Source organism: Moschus berezovskii, chromosome 21 (genome assembly GCF_049115385.1).
Source record: "Moschus berezovskii isolate FMDL1 chromosome 21, NW_MosBer_1.0, whole genome shotgun sequence".
NCBI lineage: Eukaryota > Metazoa > Chordata > Mammalia > Artiodactyla > Moschidae > Moschus > Moschus berezovskii.
Window position 1 is genome coordinate 43,460,890 of NC_142480.1, and position 24,524 is coordinate 43,485,413.

Below are 24,524 nucleotides of genomic sequence, written 5' to 3' on the forward strand. Positions count from 1 at the left end.
CTCCCCGCTCCTTGGTCCTGGGAGGATGGTACTGGGGGGGCCTATCCCTTTACTGCATTTCCCACGATTCTGTGGCATGAGTTGGCTAGCATCTCCCTAAACTGGTCCCAGTTGTGCTGTATCTTGCTGATCACATGAAAATGGAATCTTTTTTTCTGAATTTTGGAACTGACAACAACATTTCCAAGTTTTATATGTTGCTGATATCAGTGGTAGTCTGAGTGGGCGAGTGAGACGGCTACACAAGTGGGTTCCATGTGACACCTCAACTTTGGACAGCACCATTTTATTTCTCTATAAACTTTCTTATATTGTTTTATTATTTATTTTTTGGCTGCGCCGTGCGGCGAGTAGGGATCTTCGTTCCCTGACCAGGGACTGTACCTGCAACGCTTGTCGTGCAAGCACAGAGTCCTAACCACTGGACATCAGGGAAGTCCCACGAACGGGACCACTTTCTCTAATAGCGACACTAACACAGGTGGACACCCTGGTGACCACCACAAAGAGTGACTTATGAATACTCATACATTGGAATGCTATTCAGGCAATAACAATGCAGATTATTTAATAACCTAGAAAGATGTTCATAATAGACACGTGAAAAAGTAAGCTACCAAACAGTATGAGGTCAATTCTGTATATACAAAGAATTCGCATGTGTAGAAAACAGTCTTGCTCTTGTAGAAACGGTCATGGTGGGGGTGGGCAGGGCCATGCTCAGTAAATCTTTAACCCAATTTGTCTCTTGCTAGGGGGGCGGGGGGGCTGTGCTCCCTCCATGTTAGTTGTTTGGCCTTGAACACCAAGAAGATCAAACCAGTCAATCCTAAAGGAAATCAACCCTGAACATCCATTGGAAGGACTGATGCTGAAGCTGAAGCTCCAATACTTTGGCCACCTGATCTGAAGAGTCAACACAATGGAAAAGTCCCTGATGCCAGAAAAGGTTGAGGCTAGGAGGAGAAGCAGGAGATGGAGGATGAGATGGTTGGATGGCATCATTGACTCAATGGACATGAGTTTGAGCAAACTCTGGGAGACAGTGAAGGACAGGGAAGGCTGGTGTGCTGCAGCCCATGAGATTGCAGAGTCAGACACAACTTAGCAACTGAACAACAATGTGTAGAAAGACAAAAAGGACAAGCTTTAAAAAGCTAAAAAAGATTAAATCTACGTAGTAGGATACTGGATCATTTATATTTTCCTTTTTATGCATATTTTCATTTTAAAATATGGCCCTCTCTACATTAGAGATTAAGTTTTTTTTTAAATAGGGACATGTCTTTGGCTTGATAGTACTAAACTGTACCATGATGAATAGAGCTCATTTACTCCAATTCCTCAAATTTTGAAGATGAGATGTCAGAAGGCCAGCTGTTTGTCAGAGGCCCATGAGATGTCAGGTGGTGGCCCCAGGTAACAGGTAAATGAGAGGCGAGTCTGAGAATAGAGAGGATTCATTAGGACCCCTGAATTTGGTGTTCCTTTGACACCTTGCAGCAGTCGCTGTAAATTCACCCTCAAGAGTGGCTGCCTCCAGCTGGCTGGTGGCGACTATAAACCCCACCATCTCACCACATCAGCACTCTTTGGGAACTTACACGCACTGATTCCTGCAAACATTTCGGCAAACCGTGGATCTCTTTCCTGGGAAAAGATTGCATCTGCCTTCTCCACAGACTTCCCTGCGTCATGAACCCCAGCTGGTAGGTTGGGGACAGGCACCTGTTTGCACATGAAAACACAAGAGCATCCCTGGGTGTGAGGGCAGAACAGACACACCAGATCCCTCTCCCTCGGAATTGCTAGCATCTCAGGCTGGGGTGCTGGGTAGGGCAGGGAGCTTTTGTATATGTGAAAGCCTAGAACACACAGGTGTGGGTGTGAACAAGGGGTCACAGAAGGCTCAGTGGAGTTCCACTGACCACTTGGAGAGAGAGAACTAAAAATGATCAACTTAGTCTAAACATCAGGGAAACTGAACATAAAGTTTAATTGGAGAGAGATGCCAACACAAGCTTCAGTTTCTCTAAGGCCAGAAGCAGTGAAAAGAGGAGGAAGGAGAAGTGAAGGAGGGGGGTCTGAGGAGATGGCCAGGAAGAGGTGCCCTGAGAACATCGGGGTGCAGATTAAAGGTGGGAGGGGCAGCGTGGAGGCTACAGGGCTGCCAAGGTTCAGAGCTGGGTGGTCTCCAAGTTCCCACACAGCCTCTGGCTCTCAGGACCAGTAATTCCCTTACATACAAACCAGTTCCATTCCGAGAGCATGTTCATAAGACCAATTTGTTTGTAAGTCTGACAAAGTTAGCCTAGGTGCCCAACTCACACACTAGGCTATATAGTACTTTACTCTCATAGGTTTATAATACTTTCCACACATATCTGCACATAAAAATGAACATAAAAAAAGAGAACATTTTTAATCTTACAGTACAGTACATTAAAAAGTACAGGAGCACCAGCTACATCATCACTGCTTTTATGCTTGCTTCCCAACACCCTGGGCTTGAAATAGACACTGCACTGCTGTCCTCTATATCGTACCATACAGTAAAATACACACGAGCACAGCCACTTGTACAGGCTGTACGCACGTGATTGTGTACGCCAGACACAAGAACTAACTCATGTGACTGGATATGCAAACCCACATTTGCATCTTTGAAAGCTCACAGCTTGATCTTTGTATGGAGGGAACTTATTGTACTGGTTGACCGCAGCTCCCAACACCTGTGTTCTCAGCTCTGCATGGCAGAGTCACGGTAGACCTCCACTGCACACACACTCTCTCTGGGGGCCAAAATGCTTTCTGCAGTGTGGGTGGAGGGAGCAACAGCACCTGCTGGGCTGAGGGGATTTAGTCTGCAGTATTTTGGTTGGAGACAGTTCTAATTGGGAAAGAGTTTTCCAGAAATTCACCTGTGACAAGTCGTACGATGACAGCCCGTCTCTCTGGTGCACTTCCAGCTCTGCCTGCTGCTGCTGGAGCTGCCTGTGAAACAAGGGGTCAGCAGAGAGTCAGGAAAAATAGACGTGGGGGTGACAGGGTGGAGCCTGAGTGTTCTTTGCTCCCCAAGGGCACAGTGGGTGACACCTGTTGGATCTCTAAACCATTTTCAGTTTTGACGGATTTTATTTCTTCATGTTCCAAATCAAGGCTCCAAGTCTCATATTTTAAGTTGGAAAGTGAAAGTGTTAGTCAATCAGTGGTGTCTGACTCTTTGCGACCCTGTGGACTGTAGCCCTCCAGGTTCCTCTGTCCACAGGATTCTCCAGGCAAAAATACTGGAGTGGGTTGTCATTTCCTTCTCTGGGGGGGACTTCCTGACCCAGGGATCAAACCTTGCTTAGGTTGCCAATATTTAGGAAATAAGTGGGTTTTTTTAAAAAGTCAATTTTATTGAGTATAGTTGCTTTTGTTTCCCTGGTGGCTTAGCTGGTAAAGAACCTGCCTGCTAACACAGGACACCCAAGAGACACAGGTTTGATCCCTGGGTCAGGAAGATCTCCTAGAGAAGGAAATGGGATTTCTTGCTGGGAAAGCCTAGAGGGCTACGGTCCATGGGGTGGCAAAAGAATCGGACATGGCTTCACGACTAAACAACAATAGTACATAAATATATATGTATGTGTGTGTGTATATATATATATATATATAGTATTCATATAATGAGCAAGTAATTAGGGAAATATTTTCACCATTAAAATAAGCAAAATAAGCGCAAATTAAAATAATCTCAAAGTACAATTTTTCACCTACTAAGTTGGTAAAAGCACTCAGTGGGCTGGAATGGTACTGAAACTATCCCGCTTACACCCTGCAAGGGAAGTCTGTGTGGACGTAGTTTTCTTGGAAAACAGGACGGTGGCCACATCAGAAGGGAAGGCTGTGGTCACAGCCTTGCAGGTGGTCGCCCTGCAGCAAGGGCTGTGCTAAGGAAATGATTCAGGGGCAGGAAATAAGAGCTGTCCCCGCACAGCTGGCTGTGACAGGGGAGCGGCTTTGTAAACCACATCTATTCATTTGCCGAGTAAACACGGTCAGCAGAGGTGGCCACAGTGAAGACTGGAAACCACCACAAGGTGTGACAAGAGTGTGCGGAAAAGTTCAGCACCAAAGTTACGGATGCTGTGATTACAGCTACAAATGTTACGTCCTGTGTGGGTGAGCGAGATTTGGAACATGGAAAAAAAAATATCTTAAGTGCTTACATTAACTGGGAAGATTTTCCGTGTTCATTTTCACTATGAAAGTATGAATGATGCTAGGGTATCCCTTTGTCAACCCTGGCCACACCCTGGACAGGAGGGTGGCAGGCAGGACTCCCGGAAGAACGGCTTACAGATCCCCTGCCCCCTTCACTTGCAGCCTGAAGTGTATGGAGGAGAGCCTGTGAGACCCTCCCCGGAGCGGACAGGAGTGACAGGGCAGCTGTGGACCAGCTCAGTCAGGGAGCAGCTCCCTGCAGAGGGGCCGCTGCTGAACAGTCAACCTGAATCAGCATCTGAGGACCTGGAGGGCTCCCCGGGGGAAGCGGTGTGATTGGGTCAGGGGGAGGGCAGAGATGCTGGTGTTCACTCCTGCCCTTCCTGCTCAGAGTCTGCACTCAAATGGACCACATTAGCCTCACAATGTAAGCTCACAGCTCTTGGGGTAGAGATATTTAAAACTCCCTTTATAAGTAAAGGGCTTCCCAGGTAGCTCAGATGGTGAAGAATCGGCCTGCCAATGCAGGAGACCCGGGTTCAATCGCTAGGTTGGGAAAACCCTCTGGAGGAGGGAATGGCTACCCATTCCAGTCTTCTTGCCTGGGAAATCCCATGGACAAAGGAGCCTGGCAGGCTACAATCCATGGGTTTGCAAGAGTTGGAGACAACCGAAGAGACTTAGCACACACGTACCTCCCTATGACTCCCAGTTTGAGTTCCAATTCTGCTTTGGAGAAACACAAAATAACTTGAATTGTGGTTCTCAACTCTTTTCCTCAGCAATCTTTTCCTCAGTACAATCTGAACACTGTTCACTTCTCCAGTCACGTCTTTTAATTGGGGCCCCTAGCCTGTGTGTCCCCTACAAGGGAAGACATCTTAAAAGAGGACCTCACCCAGTTGGAAGACCCAGTGAATAGTTTATTTAAAACTAAGCCCAGCAGGACTTCCCTGGTGGCTTAGTGGTTAAGACACTGAGCTTTCAATGCAGGGGGCGTGGGTTCGATCCCTGGTCAGGGAAGTAAGATTCCCATATGCCTCCAAGTGCAGCCAGGAAAAAAAAAAAAACAAAACCCTAAGCCCAGGCAAGCCACATCTCCAGTGAAGTGTGCTGAGCTATCTATGCCAAGTGTCTGCCAGGCACTGGAGAGAAAAGATAACTCAGAACCTATGTGGTCTCTGGCCTTGGGGAGCTGACAGCCTCCAGGGGCAGACAGATAAGTTAGCAAAAACAACGGCAGTATGCTGAGTTAGGGATCACAACACAGGAAGAAAGGAGGTTCTATCTGAAAGTGAAAAGTGTGAAAGTGTTAGTTGCTCAGTCATGTCTGAGTCTTTGTGACCCTGTGTAGCCTGCAAGTCTCCTCTGTCCATGGGATTCTCCAGGCATGAATACTGGTGTGGGTTGCCATTTCCTTCTCCAGGGGATCTTCCCAACCCAGGGATGGAACCAGTGTCTCCTGCATTGGCAGGTGGATTCATTACCGCTGAGCCACCAGGGAAGCCCACAGTATGTCTCCCAACCTTGGCATCAGAGCCTGGAGAAAAGCTTGACAGTAAAACCAGCACCATGTGACTGCCCACCAGGCAGCCTAAGCCCAGCAACACCAGGAAACAGGAGCACTACAAATAATTTTCAACAAAAAATGGACAATTCAAAACATTTTAAAGAATTTATATAATCGTCTATTGAAAAATGACAACTTTCTGTATTTTCTGATTCTGACAGCTTTGCTGTTTCACTTTGATTTACATCTTGTGGGCACTCTCATCTCTCTCATTGGCATGCCCTATAAAATCCAAGTGTGGTACTTAGAGCCAGAACCTCATCAACATTTTCAGATCTCTGCAAAAATGCCCCATTTTACAGATAAAGAAACTGAGGCTCAGAGAGTTAAATGAAGTGCCCAGGTTGACATTGGTCAGTGTGGCAAACTCAGGATTCAAAACCAAGTGTGTCTGGCATCAGCCCCTGCACTCCATCCCAAAGATGTAACAGGAACCACCTTTCCACGCATCCCAACCTAGAGCTGTGAGCCAATGACACCATCCTGAGCCACCAGGTAGGAGAAAATAAAAATCTGTGCTTTGGGATTTTTGCATGATTTCTGTAGCAGTGAGTTCCCCTCCAGGGCAGGAATCCATGGACCACTCCCCTCTTCCTTTCATTAGCTTTCAGATGCTCAACCTTGAACACAGAAGAGTTTTTCCAGGAAATAAGGACCACTCCTACCTCGTGGTTCAGCCCTGGTGTCCAGCCCAAGCACAGAATCTTGATGAGTGGGCAGCTGTGCTGCTGTGCTGGGGGCCTGGTGCGTGGGGTGAATGGGGCAGAAACCCAGCCCTTTCCACTCGCTCAGCCATGAGCCCCGGGGTGGGTCTGTGATGCATGGAGGAGGGCGAGGGCTTCTAGTTAGCACAGAAGCATGATCAGATGTGATCAGAGCCAGAGGTGTTACAACGGGCGTTTGCTCTCTGCTCTGCTGAGCTCTGGGGGCTCTGAGACCACAGACAGCGACTTTCGATGGGATGTGGAAAGAAAACAAAGTCTCAGGCCTGGCTGGCAAAGAACCAGGATGCCAACCTCACTGTCCCTTTGGTCTGGACATGAGATGCTTGGTTTGGGCCTTCAGTTTCCGCTTCCGCATCTGAGCGCATGGGGAAGAAGTGCTGACCCACGGGCTGCCCCATCCTGAGAAGCGGTCCAAGGAGCTTTCTCGGACATTTCATGGCAATGGAATGAAAATAAACCTTGGTGTGCTTGCAAATTCCAGAGCGGAAGAAACACGGTGGCTGGGCTGAAAGCTGACCGATAGCACACGGGAGGGAACTGGATCCCATTCCACAGACTGCTGCCTCCACCCACTACCCATTAGCTGGGGCCCAGAGCTAATGATCAGCAAACAGACACACCAAGCATGGGCTTCCTGTCAGAGTGGCCTCTCTGCATCAGGAGGTGCAGCATGCTGGCAGATGCTGTTAATTATCTCTGATGCTCCCAGGACAGAGGTTTTTACTTAGCTAGAGTAAGTGAGCAACTAGCCATTAGGGGGGCAGTCGGGGGCAGCCTGCCACCGTACCCCTGGGAGTAATGAAAATCTGGCCCACAGCCATCAGCGTGGTGGGGGCGAGGGGGTGGGCAAGCTCAGCTGACCAACTTGCTCTCAAGGATAATAATATTCTGTCCCCTCACCCCATGGATTGAGCACCATCTGCATGCCCCTGCGAAGGGCTCTGGGTGCCTGTGAAAGGGTTCACAACTGGTCTGATCTGGGACAGGGAGCAGCCTGAGTGTGGTTTTAGAGAGATGCTTCCAGGGCCAGATGGAAGGCAGGGAGAACCGGCCAGCAGGGATGATGGATGGTCAGCCGGGAGATGGCGAAGCCTTGATGGAGGCAGAAGCAAAGGAGAAGGAGGTGGGCCAGAGAGGACCCCAGACAGAATCCGTGGGCCCCGGCTCTCTGCCAGCTGTGTGCTGCAGGTGGACGAGAGGGCGGGACCCAAGATAAGATGGGGCTTGGTGATTTGACAGGGTGTTTCGGCTCCTTTCTGACTATAAATTCTACACAGACCAGGAGCGACACCTTCCCTGTAGGTTCTCTTTGCTTCCTTTTACTCTCTGCTCACTGCTGCTACTGCTAAGTCACTTCAGTCGTGTCCGACTCTGTGTGATCCCAAGGACGGGAGGCCACCAGGCTCCCCCATCCCTGGGATTCTCCAGGAAAGAACACTGGAGTGGGTTGCCATTTCCTTCTCCAATGTGTGAAAGTGAAAAGTGAAAGTGAAGTCGCTCAGTCGTGTCCGACCCTTAGCTACCCCACGGACTGAAGCCTACCAGGCTCCTCCATCCATGGGATTTTCTAGGCAATAGTACTGGAGTGGCTTGCCATTGCCTTCTCCGTCTGCTCACACATCCTGCCAACTACCGGCTAGGTGGGCTGGGCCCACCAGGAAGCCATCCCGGAAGACATGGGGACCGTGGAGTTTCAGGGACACACATACACACCAGCACAACATGCAGCTGTGGTCGTGTAGACCCGCAGGGACTCTGTAAGGGGGTGTCGCACAGGAGGGCGTGTGCTCAGCCCCAGCAGATGCAAAGGAATGCCTTCCATCCCCCATTAAGGAGAAGCAGGACACAGGAAGGCACAGCGCCTGGGTTGTGTGAACGACTCCTGCTCAGCGGCAGCCCACAGCGTGTGTCCCTGATGGTGTCCATCCCCAGACACCCAGACGTGGGCACTTTTCAAAGCTGGGCCCCCAGCATGTAAAACAGGAGCCTGTGTTTTCTGGACTTTCCCTTTTCCTGCCTCGAGGTAAAAGGAAAACAGGCAAGTGGGGGACAAAGAGGCCTCCCTTTCAGCAGATTCAAATGCTAACCATTCATACTCTGTTTCCCTGGGATGTTTCTTTTGGATGCTCCGGACTGAATGCAACTGGGTTTGCAATTCCCCCTGTGCCCCCACAGGCAGAGAGCATAAAAGAACCTTTCCACAACAAGTCTGCCTATTGCTGGTGAGGACAGTCAGGTACAAACTGGAAGTCGGACTGTTCACATGATGGCTGTCACTGCCCTCTGCTGTCCACAGGCAACATTTGCTACAGCCTCACCCAGAAGCCCTTAAAGGCCAGCAGACACAAGTTCAGCCTGTGCTGTGAGTCCGTGTGTGTGGGTGGGCTCCTCACCCTGTCCAATCTCAGTGAGCTGCGGGCAGCAATCGTTCTGAGAAGAGATGTAAGGACACCCCTGGGACAGAGTGTTCTGTTTTGTCCATGATGCCTGACTTCCAGGAAAATAGGTCAGAGCCTCTGCCTGTGGCTGCTTTTAGGAGGAGGGGGCTTTCCTTTCCTTCCAGGCCCCCCTGTGACACTACTTGCCAGGGATGCGTTCTCAGAGGCCCTGGGTGTAAGTTGTTGATTCTCTGCCTCCCCTGTGCCCTCCTTGTGGTGTTTTACTCCCTCCTGCCACTCACTCCTCATGCTCTCCGTGTGATGGGAGACACCTGGGGTGGCGGGGACAAGAGCAGAGGCATCCAGAGAGTACTGGATGTCTGGCAGGACTCAATGGATGGCTCAGTGACCATCCATTGTGTTGCATCATCACAAGACATGCAGCTGTGAGTGCTGAAGCTTGTATTCATGTTGGAGGTGAATGAAGCATGGGGAGGATTTCCCTGGTGGTACAGAATCCACCTGCCAGTGCAGGGGACACGGTTTCGATCCCCAGTCAGGGGTCTGGGAAGATCTCACACGCCTCGGAGCACCTAAGCCTGTGCGCCACAACTACTGAAGCTTGAGCTCTGGAGCTCATGCTCTGCAACAAGAGAAGCCACTGCAACAAGAAGCCTGCACACCACAGCTAAAGAAAACCCGTGCACAGCAATGAAGATGCAGGGAAACAAACAAACAAAAAGAATAGTCATAAACATAAAACAACCAAAAGCCCCAAAAAGGGGAGCTTCGGTCTGTTCTTCTGCCCCAAATCCAGAGGACTCTGTCGATCCCCAGCCTGGGACCCTGCTCTCGACTGCTGAGCGCAGCCCGCATGTGAGTGGCTTCAGTGACAGGCGGGCTGTTTCCACCACACCCTTCGAGGTTCCCTGGATCAGGCCACGGACTCCAGGCATCACATGCGCAGAGGGAGGGCCAGAAGAGAGCCCAGGTGTGGGGAGGAAGGCAGACAGGGTGAACAGCAGAGAGGAGGGGCAGGATCCTAAGAGGAGGCAGCTGTCACTAAGAGTTGGTTCATACGTTGGCATCAAAACGGTGGATGTTCTAGGATGCCGCCCGTGGCCTGGCATGGTGGTAGGCTGGCCCATCTCCATAGCTTTGGGCACAGGCAGCTGGTGGGGCTGGGACAGGCGAGGTGAGCCTGCAGATGAGCTGCGGTTTGAACAGATGCTAAGCAGACCTGCTCTCTTGTTCATTTCAGCCTCAGCCCCTGGGGCTCCCGCTGCCCAACCCCAGCTCCAGGTCAATGAGCCCATCTGTTACTTCCTCCTAGAAGCCCCTGCAGGTCCGGCCTGTGTCTCACCTCTACACCCCCTGCTGCTGAACAAAGAAGGAGCTTCGAAATTTTACACCCTGCGTATCTTACTCTCCCTCCTGTTTCTCGAGCTTCGTCATTTTCTCCAAGGCCAGGGCAGGACACAGGCCAGCACTAACAGGCACCACTCTGTTCCCTCTCCTGCCCAAGTCGGGAAGAAGCAAAAACTCCTTCATTGGACTGAGTTTACCAAGCAGTGACTAGACAAAGTCAGATATTAAAAAATGATAAAGATACGGGACTTCCCTTTGTGGTCCAGTGGTTAAGACTCTATGCTTCCACTGTGGTCAACGGGGTGTGGGTTCAATCCCTGGTCAGGGAACTAAGATCCCACATGGCCACAGCGAAAAAAAAAAAAAGTTACATTTTTGCATTAGTGGATCTACAGCTTAACTAGATGTACTCCTGCTATTCTTACCACCAAGAAAGTCTTAACTAGGAGAAGGAGGTAGAAGAAGAATCAGAGCATCAGGTGAGTGAAGGGGTAAGATGTAAAGAGAGAGGAGGTGGCCTGACAGTTGGGAAAATGACCAGTGAGAATGGGTTATTGATGGGGGTCCTTGGTGGCTTCTGGGAAAGTGAGTTAGCAGAGTTGGTACCACACCAGGTTCTCGGGGGTCAAGGAGAGACAAACAGCGAGGGCGTCCAATACAAACACGTGGCAGGGCAGGGATGGAAGCAAGGAGGAGTTTTCTAAGAACAGGAGGCATGTCCCCAGGTGAGGGCCTCTGGAGGAAACCTGCAGCGTGACTGGATGAGCACCGGGCCATGGGAGACAGGATGTACCAGGAGCTAGAAGGAAAGTGGAGGACTTGGCCCTGGAGGGGGTGGCCTCGCCCTGGCTGGCAGCCAGCAGAGCAGGAGAGAAGGGGACTAGACAGACCCACATGAACAAGGAGGGTTTTACGCAGACGGCCCTGGCTTCCCTGTTCGCTGGAAGACAATACAATGTTCCCAGAGTTAGAAGCAAGCGCTTGCCTAGCCAATCTGGTGGAACTGGCAGAGAACAAGCCAAGAAACCGCTGTGCAGCTGCGCCACATGGCAGGGGGGATGTAGCTGCCTCCATCAAATCAGTAATGACCACTGGAGACCCCCGCATCCCACCGCTCAGGGCTGCTGTTCCACCAGAGAGATGCAAAAGCACCATCTACACTGAGGTTCCAAGGGTGGGTGGGTGGCTGGGGTCTGTCATTCTCCCCAGTTTACAGATGAGCAACTGAGGCTTCGAAAGAGCAGGTGACTTGCCCAGGTGGGAGCTGGGACTGAAGCCCAGGTCACTGGTCCTCTGAGGGGGTCTTGTGTGGACCCATCTGTCCAGCTCTGTGCCTTGCGGTCCAGCAGCAGGGGCAAAGCCGAGACACTCAGGGTGGTGCTAGAAAGGAGGCTGCTTCCGGGGACCCAGACGGGAACCGCCAAACTCAGTGAGCCAGCGATGGCAATGGAGAGCTCTGGGCAAGCCAGGAGGTCTCACAGTGATGGCCTGGAGGTGTTGGTGTCTGGGGAGGGGGGCTGTCATAGATGAGGACGGAGAGGTGGCCAGGGTGGGGACAGACTCCACAGCTTAGTGTGGAACCTGGGAAAGTGGAGGGCAGCAGTACCGCTGACCGGGGATGCATGGGCACAGTTCCCACCATGTAAGCTTGTCTCACGTCCTGCCCCCACCACCACTCCCAACACTGGGCACAACTTCCACGTGCTCCCATGCATGTGGACATCATTTTGCCTTTGTCCATGTTGTTTCTTTGGTCTTCTGATATTTCCTCAAGAATAAGTCCAGAGAGGAGGCATGACCTGCCTGTATCTAGAAGCCCTTATCAAACCCTCCAGGGAACCGGAAAGAAAGTTGTTATCACCCCTTCCACCAATGGGGAAAGAAGGCTCAGAGATGAAGGGACACAGTCAAGGTCACACAGCAGAGAATCGGGGGCCAGGACCGGAGCTCCGGTCTGTGTGTTAACACACGTAGCATACAGCAGCAAAGCCAGCAGGGATCTCAGAGGACTATGTCGGTGACCAGACAGCCAAGAAGCCCTGTGACCCTGAGGTGCTCACCCCTGTGCTGCCTGCCCCCCATGCCCCACAGCTGCCAAGAGGCTTAGCCTCACTCCGCCTCCCGGCTTCAGCTGGCACAGCAGGGAGCCCCAAGGAAGCCCCCAGCTCCACTCTGCTGGGCTCTGCACTCGGGAAGGAGAAGACCATGGAAACCAGAGCATCTTGAACCGACCGACCATGTGATGGAGAGGGAGTACCACGAGGGTCATCAGTCAGCCCCGAGGGCTCCCAATCAGGAGGGCTTTGAGAAGGGGGACCTGGGAGGAGATAGTCAAGAGGGGCCAGTCTCCCCTCATCCTGCTTCTTAGCCCCCTGCAGGGATCTGCAGCTGCCGGCAGAGCCAGAGGCTGCAGGGAGGAGAACTTCATGGAACACCAGCACCAGCTGGGACCTGGGGAGGGGCGGGCGGTTACGTACTTGACATTGGTGTTGGTGCAGATGATGTACTCGATCTCGTCGGAATACGGGTTCTGGAAGGTGAAGCTGCTGGTGCGGATCAACACCCACTCGCGGTTCTTGGTGCGGAACCGATACATGACCGACAGCACTTGGCCTTTCAGCTTCACCACCTGAGCAAACATTTGGAGAAGGAAGTCAGCAGGAGGAAGGAAGGTCCCAGACAGAGCTGGGAGGCAGCAGGCAGTGCAGGCTTGGCGGAGGCCAGCGGGAGCCCAGAACAGGAGCATTGTGGCCATAGACGAGCACGGAGGGAGGGTGGTCACCCTCAGGGAAAGCTCAGTCCACTCCCCCTTGAGGTGGGACACTGCACTTGGGTAGTTCTGTCACCACCCTGTGAGAAACCAATTAGTCAATGCCCTTTTTAAAATACTGGCATATAATTGCTTTACAATGTTGTGTTAGTTTCTGCTGTACAACAACGTGAACCAGCTCTACATAAACATATATCCCCTCCTCTCTTGAGCCTCCCCTGACTAGGTCATCACAGAGCACCAAGCTGAGCTCCCTGTGCTATACAGCACCTTCACATTAACTAGCTATTTTACACATGATAGTGTATGTATATCAATGCTGCTGCTGCTGCTGCTGCTAAGTCACTTCAGTCGTGTCCGACTCTGTGTGACCCCATAGATGGAAGCCCACCAGGCTCCCCCTTCCCTGGGATTCTCCAGGCAAGAACACTGGAGTGGGTTGCCATTTCCTTCTCCAATATCAATGTTACTCTCCCAATTTGTTCCACCCACCCCTTCAAAGCCCATTTTATATCAGAACATTTTAGCTTTTAGAAATCAGACCATGAAAACTCTATAAGCTGGAGGGTTTCCCTTTTTGCCTTGGCTACCAGGGCACTCTGAGCTTGGTGCCCATGCCCCCATGAGGTTAACTCAGATAGTGACGTTGTACTTGTGTGTTTATTTCTTCATGCTTCACATTAAGAGATTCTTAATCCATTTAATATTGCAGATTGGATTAAATATACTCTCTGGGAGGAAAGGCAATAAAACTGTAACAAATTCCTATGCATTATCTATTATTACTTTTTTGTGCCCCCTCCCCCAACAAGGCATATGAGATCTTAGTCCCCTGACCAGGGATGGAAACTTTGCCCCTTGCAGTGGGAATCTTAACCATTGGACTGCCAGGGAAGCTCCTCTATTATGACTTTTATGTTGCAGTACAGTTTCCAAGATACTTCTCCTGTAATCCCTCACAGGAACTTGGAGAGGTGGGCTTTTACTATTTACAAAGATAATGCTGAGCGTCACAGAAATAAAATAAGTTGCCTGATATCAGACAACTTGGGTAGAAAAGCTGGGACAGGAACCGAAATCTTATTTCCATGAGTGTGTTTCAGGGGACACACAGCTGGCTTTCCAGCTTTATGCATACACACACAATCTATCACACGCAGAAACCCCAAGATGCAGAGACTAGATGGAGGGTGTGGGTGTAGAAGGTGACATCAGGGGCAGTTCTCAGCTGAATCAGGAAAGAAGGAGAAAGGATACAGATGGCTGGTGGGTCCAGGACTGGGTGTGATGTTGCCTCCAGGACAAAGCAAAGGGAACAGGAGTGCCCCCTCCTGGTCTGTGCTTCCCAGATCCTGGGGCTGGAAGGCAACCAGCCTCCTGACTGCTGATCACAGTATGACCAGAGATAAGAACTGGGACCCTGGTCCCTGCCCCCTAACCCTTGGCACTTGTACTTTATTCTGGTTGAATGTCAGCAGCAGCCGGGGCCAGGGACCCCATGGTCACCGAGTGCCTGCACCCTCAGCCCAGGACCCGGCAGACAGCAGGCGCCTCAAGCACATTTTCTGAGCTGATTCAACATATCTATGTGGTGGGGTGAGGCCAGGCCAGGACACCCAGGGGTGCCCACTAGCAAAACTGCAGCCTCAACAGGAAGCGGGCCAGAGGTCCAGGCCACGTGCCCTTCAGGGCCGTTTTCCAGGGGGGGTTCTCTGAGTCTGCACAAAGCGCCTGGGATACAGGCAGCGCCCCCGCGGTGAGACCATGTCTACTGTGCTCTGAAGCTGGAGGATGGTGCCTTTTCCTGCTTCCTCTAACCAGGATGCCTGAGATGGTGTGAAATTTTTTAACTACATGGAACACACTCTCAGGCGCCACCTGTGTGCGAGCTCAGCCCCTGCTGCTAGTCGCTCAGTCGTGTCCAACTCTTTATGACCCCGTGGACTGTAGCCCGCCAGGTTCCTCTGTCCATAGGATTCTCCAGGCAAGAATACTGGAGTGGGTTGCCATTTCCTTCTCTAGGGGATCTTCCTGACTCAGGGATTGAACCCACGTCTTCTGCATTGCAGGCAGATTCTTTATACTGTCTGAGCCACCAAGGAAGCCCCTTGGCTCCTGGAGCCATGGGTAAAGAGTGAGGGTGGGAGGGAGCCCAGGCCTGCACCTGCCAGGGGCTGACCTACAAATATCTTGTGCGTGTCACCTCTTGTGGTCCTCACAACAGTGCCTGGTGTATGTGGAAGCTGAGCCACAAAGGAGGGAACTCTCCTGCCAAAGCCTTATGACAGAGGAGGTTAATCTCAAAATTAAAGGCCTGCTGTCTTCAACTCAGAAATGAAAAGAGCCCCATTCATCCCATTCTCATGGGATAGAAATCTGATTCTGCCCATTGGGCACCATGAAAGGAAAGGTTAGTTTCTTTTTATTTATTTGATTGTCCTGGGTCTTATAGTTGTGGCATGTGGGATCTAGTTCCCTGACCAGGGATGAAACCTGGATCCCAGGCATTAGAAGCTCAGAGTCTTAACCACTGTACCACCAGGAAAGGCCCAAGAAGCAATTAGCTTCCACTGCATCTGGCCAAGGATCTCCGAAGTATCAGAGAACTAAAAAAGATATAACACAGGGCACTTGAATGGCATCGTCGACTCAATGGACATGAGTTTGAGCAAACTAAGGGAGACAGAGAAGGATGGGGAAGCCTGGTGTGCTGTGTGTAGTTCATGGGGTCGCAAAGAGTTGGACATGACTGAGCAACTGAACAACAACGAAAATAGGGAACTCTCCTGCCAAAGCCTCATGATTGAGGAGGAGTAGAGGCAGGATGGGGCCCCACGTCTACCTGACCTCGACCTGACCTGTCTTTCCCCGACTCCCTAGAGCTGAGACAGCACAGTCATGTCATTCCCAGGGAGCCTCTCACCCAGCACAGGAAGGGCAGGTGCATGGGTAACTGTAACTCGGAGAGCAAACACGACAGAAACATAAGATCAGGTGCCATGGGTTACCAGGAAGTCAAGGAGACAGGCTTTCTCAGGATCCAGAAAGAGTTCCTGGAGGGAGGTGGATTTGGGTGACATCCTGGCTGGTAAAGCTCTGGCTGAAACAAGCTCCAGTACAGGACCCCTGATGCGAAGGACTGACTCACTGGGAAAGACTCTTGATGCTGGGAAAGACTGAGGGCAGGAGAAGTGGGTGACAGAAGATGAGATGGTTGGATGGCATCACTGACTCCATGGACATGAGTTTGAGCAAACTCTGGGGGATGGTAAAGGCCAGGGAAGCCTGGCATGCTGAAGTCCATGGGGTCTCAAAGAGTCAGACATGACTGAGTGACTGAACAATAACAAAGCTTTGAGGAGGGTTCCTCTGGGGCAGAGGGCGCAGATGAGAACATGTCTGGGGGCGGGGAGACCTAAGGTGCCATGTGGGTGGGACCACGCATGTAAGGCAGTGGGGTGTCACAGTCCAGGCCTGGAGACCAGGCTGGTGCATTCACCTGTGCTTTATTCAGGTATGATGCTAGTACCTGAGACCACCAAGGCCAGGTATAAAGCCAGCCCAGCCCAGCTGCTCCTGCAAACACCTTTACTCACCACCACCACCATCACTGTGGAAGACATCTGAGCAGAGGAGGAGGAGCCTGCCTTAATCTCCCTGGGTCCCGCTCTTCCATCTGACATCCAGGTCACCTGGGATCCACAGAGGGGATCCAACAGCAGAGTCCAGAGCAGACTCGGGATTCCCAGCCCACCGGGGCCCCGTCCGGCATGCTGCCATCCCACCAACCACAAGTTCCTCATGAACTCGCGATCCCACTCTGAAGTCTCACATCTGGGTCGTTCAAAACTTCTGTTTAAGTCCAGAGTTCAAGAGCTTGCTCTGAACTCACACAGCCTCCTCTGTGCTTTTTGCAAAAATAAGTCACTTCCTTTTATCAACATTTGTCCTCCACCCCGACCGCTGGTGGCTGGAACCCAAAGAACACAGGCGAGGAGCCCTGGCCTGGCTCTCCAGCATGTCCATGCGGCTGCTGCCTGCTGCCTGCTGAGCCAGGTGACCCACCCTGGCTGCTGGCTATCGAGTGGGGCTGCTTTGGTTTCACCTTCTGCCCCTGGAATGAGGTGGCTGCTCTCAGAGCGAGGGTTACTAAAGCAGAATCCTGGGGTGGGATCAATGTTTTACTCCTTCTCTTTCTTTCCCAAACTAACCAGGTTCTGACAGTGTCAGCAGTTTAAAATCTCCGAGGTGCAGTCAGGTGGAGAGGCCTGTGTGGGGAGTCTGGGGATGGAGGTAGACACTTCGGAAGGAGGCAGGCTGTGATTCCAGTTCTATTATCACTGTGCTGTGTGACTCGGGGCAAGTGACTGGACCTCTCTGGGTCCTGGGTTACACTGCAAAAAGTAGGAATGATAAGACATTGTGAAGGGTTGAGGATTATACGGGATAATGTGTGACAAAGGGTCCACTGTTGTTCAGTTGCTAAGTCGTGTCTGACTGCGATCCCATGGACTACAGCCTGTCAGGCTCCACTGTCCATAGGATTTCCCAGGCAAGACAACTGGAGTGCATTTCTATTTCCTTCTCCAGAGGATCTTTCCAACCCAGGGATCAAACCCATGTCTCCTGCATTGGCAGGTGGACTCTTTGCCACTGAGCCTCCTGGGAAGCTCAAGGAAGCTGTTGTAAAACTCAAAATACATGGATGGGTGGCCTGGGCAAGGTCAGTAAAAACAAGAGAGGGAGAAGAGGGCAGGTTACAGGTGTCTTTTGAGGTGGGCTGGAGACAGGAGGACCAATCGGGCAGGATGTGGGAGATCAAGGGAAGAGTGAAGACTCTTTCTTGGTTTCTGACCTTTGCAGCCAGACCAGTGGTACCAAGGAGACTGGGGGCTGTGAGAAGAGAGTGGAGCACTGTGTTGGAAGGTTTATGGGCACTCAAGTGCAGGTGTGGGCTAGGTGTCTGCACATCCGCAGGTGATGGTCTGGACTGAACTCATCCAGCATGTAAAATCACCTGGATACTAGAGAGAGGGAGAACAGGCACCAGGAACAAAGCCCTAGAGTATCATGGCTTGGAGATGCAGGCAGAGAGGAAGGACGGACAACAAAGCAGTCTAACAGTTGGAAAGGTAACCAGGAGCTGGTGATATTTGGGAAGAACAGAGCAGCAGGGCGCAGGTGGGGTCATGTGATCTGCATGCACAGGTGTGGTGTAACTGGAGCCCTAGGTCTGTGCATGCAGACAGCTCCATGCCTTTCACAGCAGAGCTCAGTGTCGGAGGCGCTCATTCTGAACCACTTGCAAAGAAAGCAGCATGTCAAGGACTTATTCTCTCAGAAGAATGACAAACCATGATTCCCTCTTAAAAAGCAATTCAAAGGCCCTGCTTCTGTAACATCACCCATTCTTGTCCCTGCAGGGGCTGAGCGAGTCCTCGGAGCCCTTTGAGGAACCGGCTCTCTCTCTCCTGCCAGGTGGACCAGGGCTCAAGAGTGGGCAGGTCCAAAGTGACAGTCCTGCTTCTCTCACTCCCTACCCACGTGACCTTATGGAACTCCTTCACGGAGCTTCACCTGACTCGCCTGTAGCATGAGGATAACAACACCCACTCCTGTGACTGTTGTGAGGTTTCAGGAAAGCAGTGTGTGCAAAAGGGCTTTCCACACTGCCTGGCACATAGCAGTTGCTCAGTAAACAGCATCTAATTCGATGCTCTGGATGCAGTGAGCATAGTGGCCTCTCTCTCATACCTCCATGGTCACCCTCAGTCCTTCTCGCTCCTTCACTGTCTCTATCCACACTGTCAGCATCGCTACCCCAGCAACCACCTCCTCTGCTGCTCCTGCCCCAGCTCTGGTCTCATCACCAGGGCAACCAAAGCAGCCTTCTGATTTGTCTTTTGTTCCATTTGTTTCGCATGCTTGTCTCTTCCACATACCTGGGCTGCCAAAACGGTTTTTAAAAAACATCACTCCACTTCAAATCCTCAAGGGAATCCTCACTTAAATGACTCAGGAGAGAATTTAAGTTCCTGGTGATGGCATATGAGGCCCTTCAGAATCTGGCCTCATCGGCCTCTTCTTTGACCACTGCCCATTTCCTCTCTACAAGCCGGCCAATGTCACTCTAGCCATGAGGAACGACTTAAAACTCTCCCAACAGGCTGTGCTCTTCTTTGCCTCTCTGGTGCTGGCCCCTTGTCTAGAATGTTCTGTCATTTCTTCTCTGCTCATCTGTGAAGACCCGTCCTGATTGCTGCCTCCCTCGGAGACTGTTCCTCACCCTGTCAACCTTGTCCTCCTCTGCTCCTCTCTCAAGACACGGAAATTCCTTACTGATGGTCTGCCCTCCCCACTGGACGGCGAGCTCCTTCATGCCAGGGGCCCTCTGATGCCTTGGAGAGGCGGTCCCTGATGCCTGCCTGGCACATGGAAGGACCACATCCATGTGTACCCAGCTTCTACATTAGCTGGAAATCAACATTCATGGTACCTGCTGGAAACTCTCCCGAAGATGGCTCTGATCCTCGGAGTGGCAGAACTCCAAAATGTCCTTTCCTAGAAGATCCTAAAGAGAGAGAGACAAGCTTTAATACTCCCCAACCCCAGGTTTCATTGTTTATATATTACTGTTAGACAAGAGGGTTCACATACATCCCCTTCAGCTCATCTCCTTTAGCTCACACCATCATAAGGGGGAAAAAAGTGGCTGGAAATGTCCTCCTTGAGCGATTAAGGAGCTGGCATCTGGTGCCCCATCCTCAGTGCCTCTGGCATGTTCAGTACTACTTCTAATTTTGCTAAGGCACTAGAGCAGCAGCTTCAGAATGCAATTTTATTTCTGTTTGCCTTGGAAAGGCAGACTGTACAGGCGAGTTCTAATAAACATTTTAATAAACATAAAAAGAACACAAGTGGTAGCATGAAGATGGATGTGTAGCCTATGAAACCTGGAATCATTTAAATGGGGGGAACTGCAGCTCTCTTGTGCCTGGAGAAAAGCAGTTATCATGAAATAACTAAACTTGTTAAGTCTGTTGACTACCTACCTTCGTTCATCTATGTTTTATTCAAAGGACCCAGCATTAACCCCAAACAAAAGTGTTTTGCAATGAAACCAACTGGAATGAGAGAAACCGTCCAAAAGCAAATGGGTTATAGGAAACTGGTCCAGTTGGAAGTATCTTCAGCAGCAAAGAGTTTCAACAAAGTCATCGATCAGAACCCAAATCAGCAAATGGCCTCAGTGGGTGCTGACACTGACAGGGGAAAGGAGTCCTATCTGTGCCAAAAACCACCTAGATCCAGATGCCCATAGAAGGTGGCCGGCGGATAAACGAATCTGGCTGGAAACAGAGGCCATCAGAGGTCACAGTGAATTTGGAAAGAGATTAATTTTCCCCTTCATTCCAACCCAGTATTCTGAGGTTTACACCAGTCTGGAGATGAAGAATTCAATGAATGGTTCCCATATTTCAATTTAGTCTGTTTCTAGTTATAAAAAATAAAAATAAAATAAAATAAAAAATAAAATAAAATAGACATGTAATTAAAAAAAACAACAACCCATCAATGTCACCCAAACTTTGTTTCTCAGAACAAAGATTCTTTTTCTTCTTTCTTTTTCGTTCAAAAGCTTTTTATATTAGAAGAAATTTAAATCTACAGAAAAGTTGAAAGGGTAGTGTAATTCACACCTGTGGGTCGTTTTAACTGGATTCATCAACTGTCAGTATTTTGCCACATTTGCATTTTTCTCTTTCTTCCATATATATGCAAATATATAAGTGAGACATAAAAATAAATACAAGTGAGATATCATACCTATGCACAAATATATCTAAAATATATTTATATATATCTTATTTTAAAATACATTTATGTATTTAATTTTTGTTGAATCATTTGAAAACAATTAGCAGGAATCATGACACTCCTCATATATGAAATATGTGCCTCTTTGCGACCCCGTGGTCTATCCATGGAATTTTCTAGGCAAGAACAGTGGAGTAGATTGCTATGCCCTATCCAGGGGATCTTCCTGACCCAGGGATTGACCCAGGGATTGACCCAGGGATTGACCCAGGGTCTCCTGCATCACAGGCAGACTTTTTAGCATCTATGCCAGCAAGGAAGCCCCATATAAATGATATTTTCTTACAAATCCATAATGTACCATGAAGTGAAGTGAAGTTCAGTCACTCAGTCGTGTCCAACTCTTTGTGACCCCATGGACAGTAGACCACCAGGCTCCTTGATCCATGGGATTTTCCAGGCATGAATACTGGAGTGGGTTGCCATTTCCTTCTCCAGGGGATCTTCCCGACCCAGGGATTGAACCCAGGTCTCCCACATTGTAGGCAGACACTTTACCATTTGAGCTACCAGGGAAGCCCATAATGTACCATATTATACCTTAAAAAATAAATAATTATTTGATAAAATCTAACATATTAACCGGAGAAGGCAATGGCAAGCCACTCCAGTACTCTTGCCTAGAAAATCCCATGGATGGAGGAGCCTGGTAGGCTGCAGTCCATGGGGTCGCTAAGGGTCGGACACGACTGAGCGACTTCACTTTCACTTTTCGCTTTCCACTTTCACACATTGGAGAAGGAAATGGCAACCCACTCCAGTGTTCTTGCCTGGAGAATCCCAGGGACGGGGGAGCCTGGTGGGCTTCCGTCTATGGGGTCACACAGAGTCGGACACGACTGAAGTGACTTAGCAGCAGCAGCAGCAGCAGCAACATATTAACATTTCCTCACTTGTCTCCCAGTTGTCTTTATAGCTATATGTCTTCAGGCTGAGTACCCAATGAAGGCTCTTACATTGCATAATGTTATTTTATCTCTTTGGTTTATTTTAATTTGGAACAATCTCTCCTGCCTTTTGGTATTTCTCGTGACTTTTGTGTTTTTCACTTTTTTTAAAAAAAGACCTTGAAAATGTGTCTCCTGTAAAAAGAGGATCCATATACATTTGAGAAACAAATGGTGAGACAAAATTCTGGGAACATCTTTAAGACATTTCAGGGTCTTTCACATGAATATACTTTTAAAGTTTCTAAGGAGATTTCCTGTTTGGTATTCATCAAAATTAATTGATAAGAGAGTCTCTTTTTCATAGAACATCTTAGTTCTAGTTTGAGAAAAATCTAGAGCTAGATTACCATTACCCAGGTAAGGAGATGGATTTTTATGCTGTGTTTCCCTGTATTGTCACTGTATTATATCTTGAACAAATGAGGTAGGTGCATTTTGAAAGTGAAAGTGTTAATCGATCAGTTGTGTCTGACTCTTTGTGACCCCATGGTCTGTAGCCTGCCAGATTCCTCTCCATGGGATTCTCCAGGCAAGAATACTGGATTGGGTTGCCATGCCCTTCTCCAGGGGATCTTCCTAACCAAGGGTTTGAACCCAGGTGTCCTTCATTGCAGGCAGATTCTTTACCATCTGAGCCATCAGGGAAGCCCAGGTGCATTTTAAATAAAACTAAATCTCCAGCCAGCTCCATGAGCTCAAAACCACCTACCTGAGGCTGGTAGCCAATCACACTGATGCACCTTGGGTCCACAAACGTGATGATCCCATCAGAGTTATGCCGTGATAAGAATTCCGTGGGCACCGACATCCCACTCATGTCCATGCACACAGGAGAGCTGGTCACCTGGAATGGAGAAATCCTCAGGGAGGCAGTTTTAACAGAGACAGAGACGGTGATGGAGACTGAGTTAGAGAACAATCCACATGGATTTAATTTCACAGATCCTTCCAGGTCATGAGTACAACGAGTTCAAAATGTTTGACAACAAATGCAGGAGAGAGTGTGGAGAAAAGGGAACCCTCCTACATTGTTGGTGGGAATGTAAATTGGTGCAAACACTATGGAGAACAGTAGGGAGGTTCCTTAAAAAAACTAAAAATAGAACTACCATATGACCCAGGAATCCCACTCCTGGGCATATACCCTGAGAAAACCATAATTCAAAAGATACATGCAGTGGAGAGCACATAGGGAAGTGATTACTGGCTAACTTGCTTGCTCCCCTTTTGATTGTCCCTCCTCTCCTCCTGGTCACCTCTATCTCCCTCCTCCCTCTCCTCTTCTCCACGTAACTCTGTGTACCTCTCCGGGTGTCCCTCACTGTGGGACACCATTAACCTAGATGTTTTATCCTCAGTGCTGTATGGATAGAGAAGTCTTGAGGCTACTGTAAGAATAAGACTGAAAGCCAGAGGCAGGAGGCTTAAATCCAAAACTTGAGAACACCAGAAAACTCCTGACTCCAGGGAACATTAATTGACAAGAGCTCATCCAAATCCCTCCATACCTTCACTGAAACCAAGCTCCACCCAACAGCCAACAAGTTTCAGAGCAAGACATACCAAGCTAATTCTCCAACAACGCAGGGACATAAACCTGAGCACAAAAATACAGACAGCCAAAAGTCATACCAAACCCATAGACACCTCAAAACTCACTACTGGACACTTCACTGCACTCCAGAGAGAAGAGATCCAGCTCCACCCACCAGAACACCGACGCAAGCCTCCTTAACCAGGAAACCTTGACAAGCCACTCGTCCAACCCCACCCACAGGGAGGAACCTCCACAATAAAGAGGAGCCACAAACTTCCAGCATACAGAAAGGCCACTCCAAACACAGCAACCTAAACAAGATGAAAAGGTAGAGAAATATTCATCAGGTAAAGGAACATGATAAAATCCCACCAAACCAAAGAGGAGGAGATAGGGAGTCTACCTGAAAAAGAATTCAGAATAATGATAGTAAAAATGATCCAAAATCTTGAAAACAAAATGGAGTTACAGATAAATAGTCTGGAGACAAGGATTGAGAAGATGCAAGAAATGTTTAACAAAGACCTAGAAGAAATAAAAAAGAGTCAATCAACAATGAATAATGTAATAACTGAGATCAAAAGCACTCTGGAGGGAACCAACAGTAGAATAACTGAGGCAGAAGATAGGATAAGTGAGGTGGAAGATAGAATGGTGGAGATACATGAAGCAGAGAGGAAAAAAGAAAAAAGAATGAAAAGAAATGAGGACAACCTCAGAGACCTCTGGGACAATGTTAAACGCCCCAACATTCGAATCATAGGAGTCCCAGAAGAAGACAAAAAGAAAGTCCATGAGAAAATACTTGAGGAGATAATAGTTGAAAACTTCCCTAAAATGGGGAAGGAAATAGCCACCCAATTCCAAGAAACCCAGAGAGTCCCAAACAGGATAAACCCAAGGCAAAACACCCCAAGACACATATTAATCAAATAAATTAATGAAGATCAAACACGAAGAACAAATATTAAAAACAGCAAGGGAAAAACAACAATTAACTCACAAGGGGATCCCCATAAGCTGATATTTCAATAGAAACTCTTTAGGCCAGAAGGGAATGGCAGGACATACTTAAAGTGATGAAAGAGAAAAACCTACAACCCAGATTACTGTGCCCAGCAAGGATCTCATTCAAATAT

General features: G+C 49.4%; 1 protein-coding gene across 3 annotated transcripts in view; it reads right to left on the reverse strand.

Moving 5' to 3' along the window:
- The window catches only part of ARNT2 (aryl hydrocarbon receptor nuclear translocator 2), a 187,417-nt gene that overhangs the window by 17,748 nt on the left and 145,145 nt on the right, over positions 1-24,524 (reverse strand). For all 3 annotated transcript variants that reach the window (XM_088829576.1, XM_055417948.2, XM_055417947.2), the window contains exons 10-14: positions 22,558-22,692; positions 19,517-19,591; positions 12,728-12,879; positions 2,922-2,994; positions 1,605-1,728 (exon numbers count right to left, since the gene is read on the reverse strand). In XM_088829576.1, the coding sequence (XP_088685702.1) occupies positions 1,605-1,728; positions 2,922-2,994; positions 12,728-12,879; positions 19,517-19,591; positions 22,558-22,692 (559 nt within the window). The remainder of the gene's footprint in view (positions 1-1,604; positions 1,729-2,921; positions 2,995-12,727; positions 12,880-19,516; positions 19,592-22,557; positions 22,693-24,524) is intronic.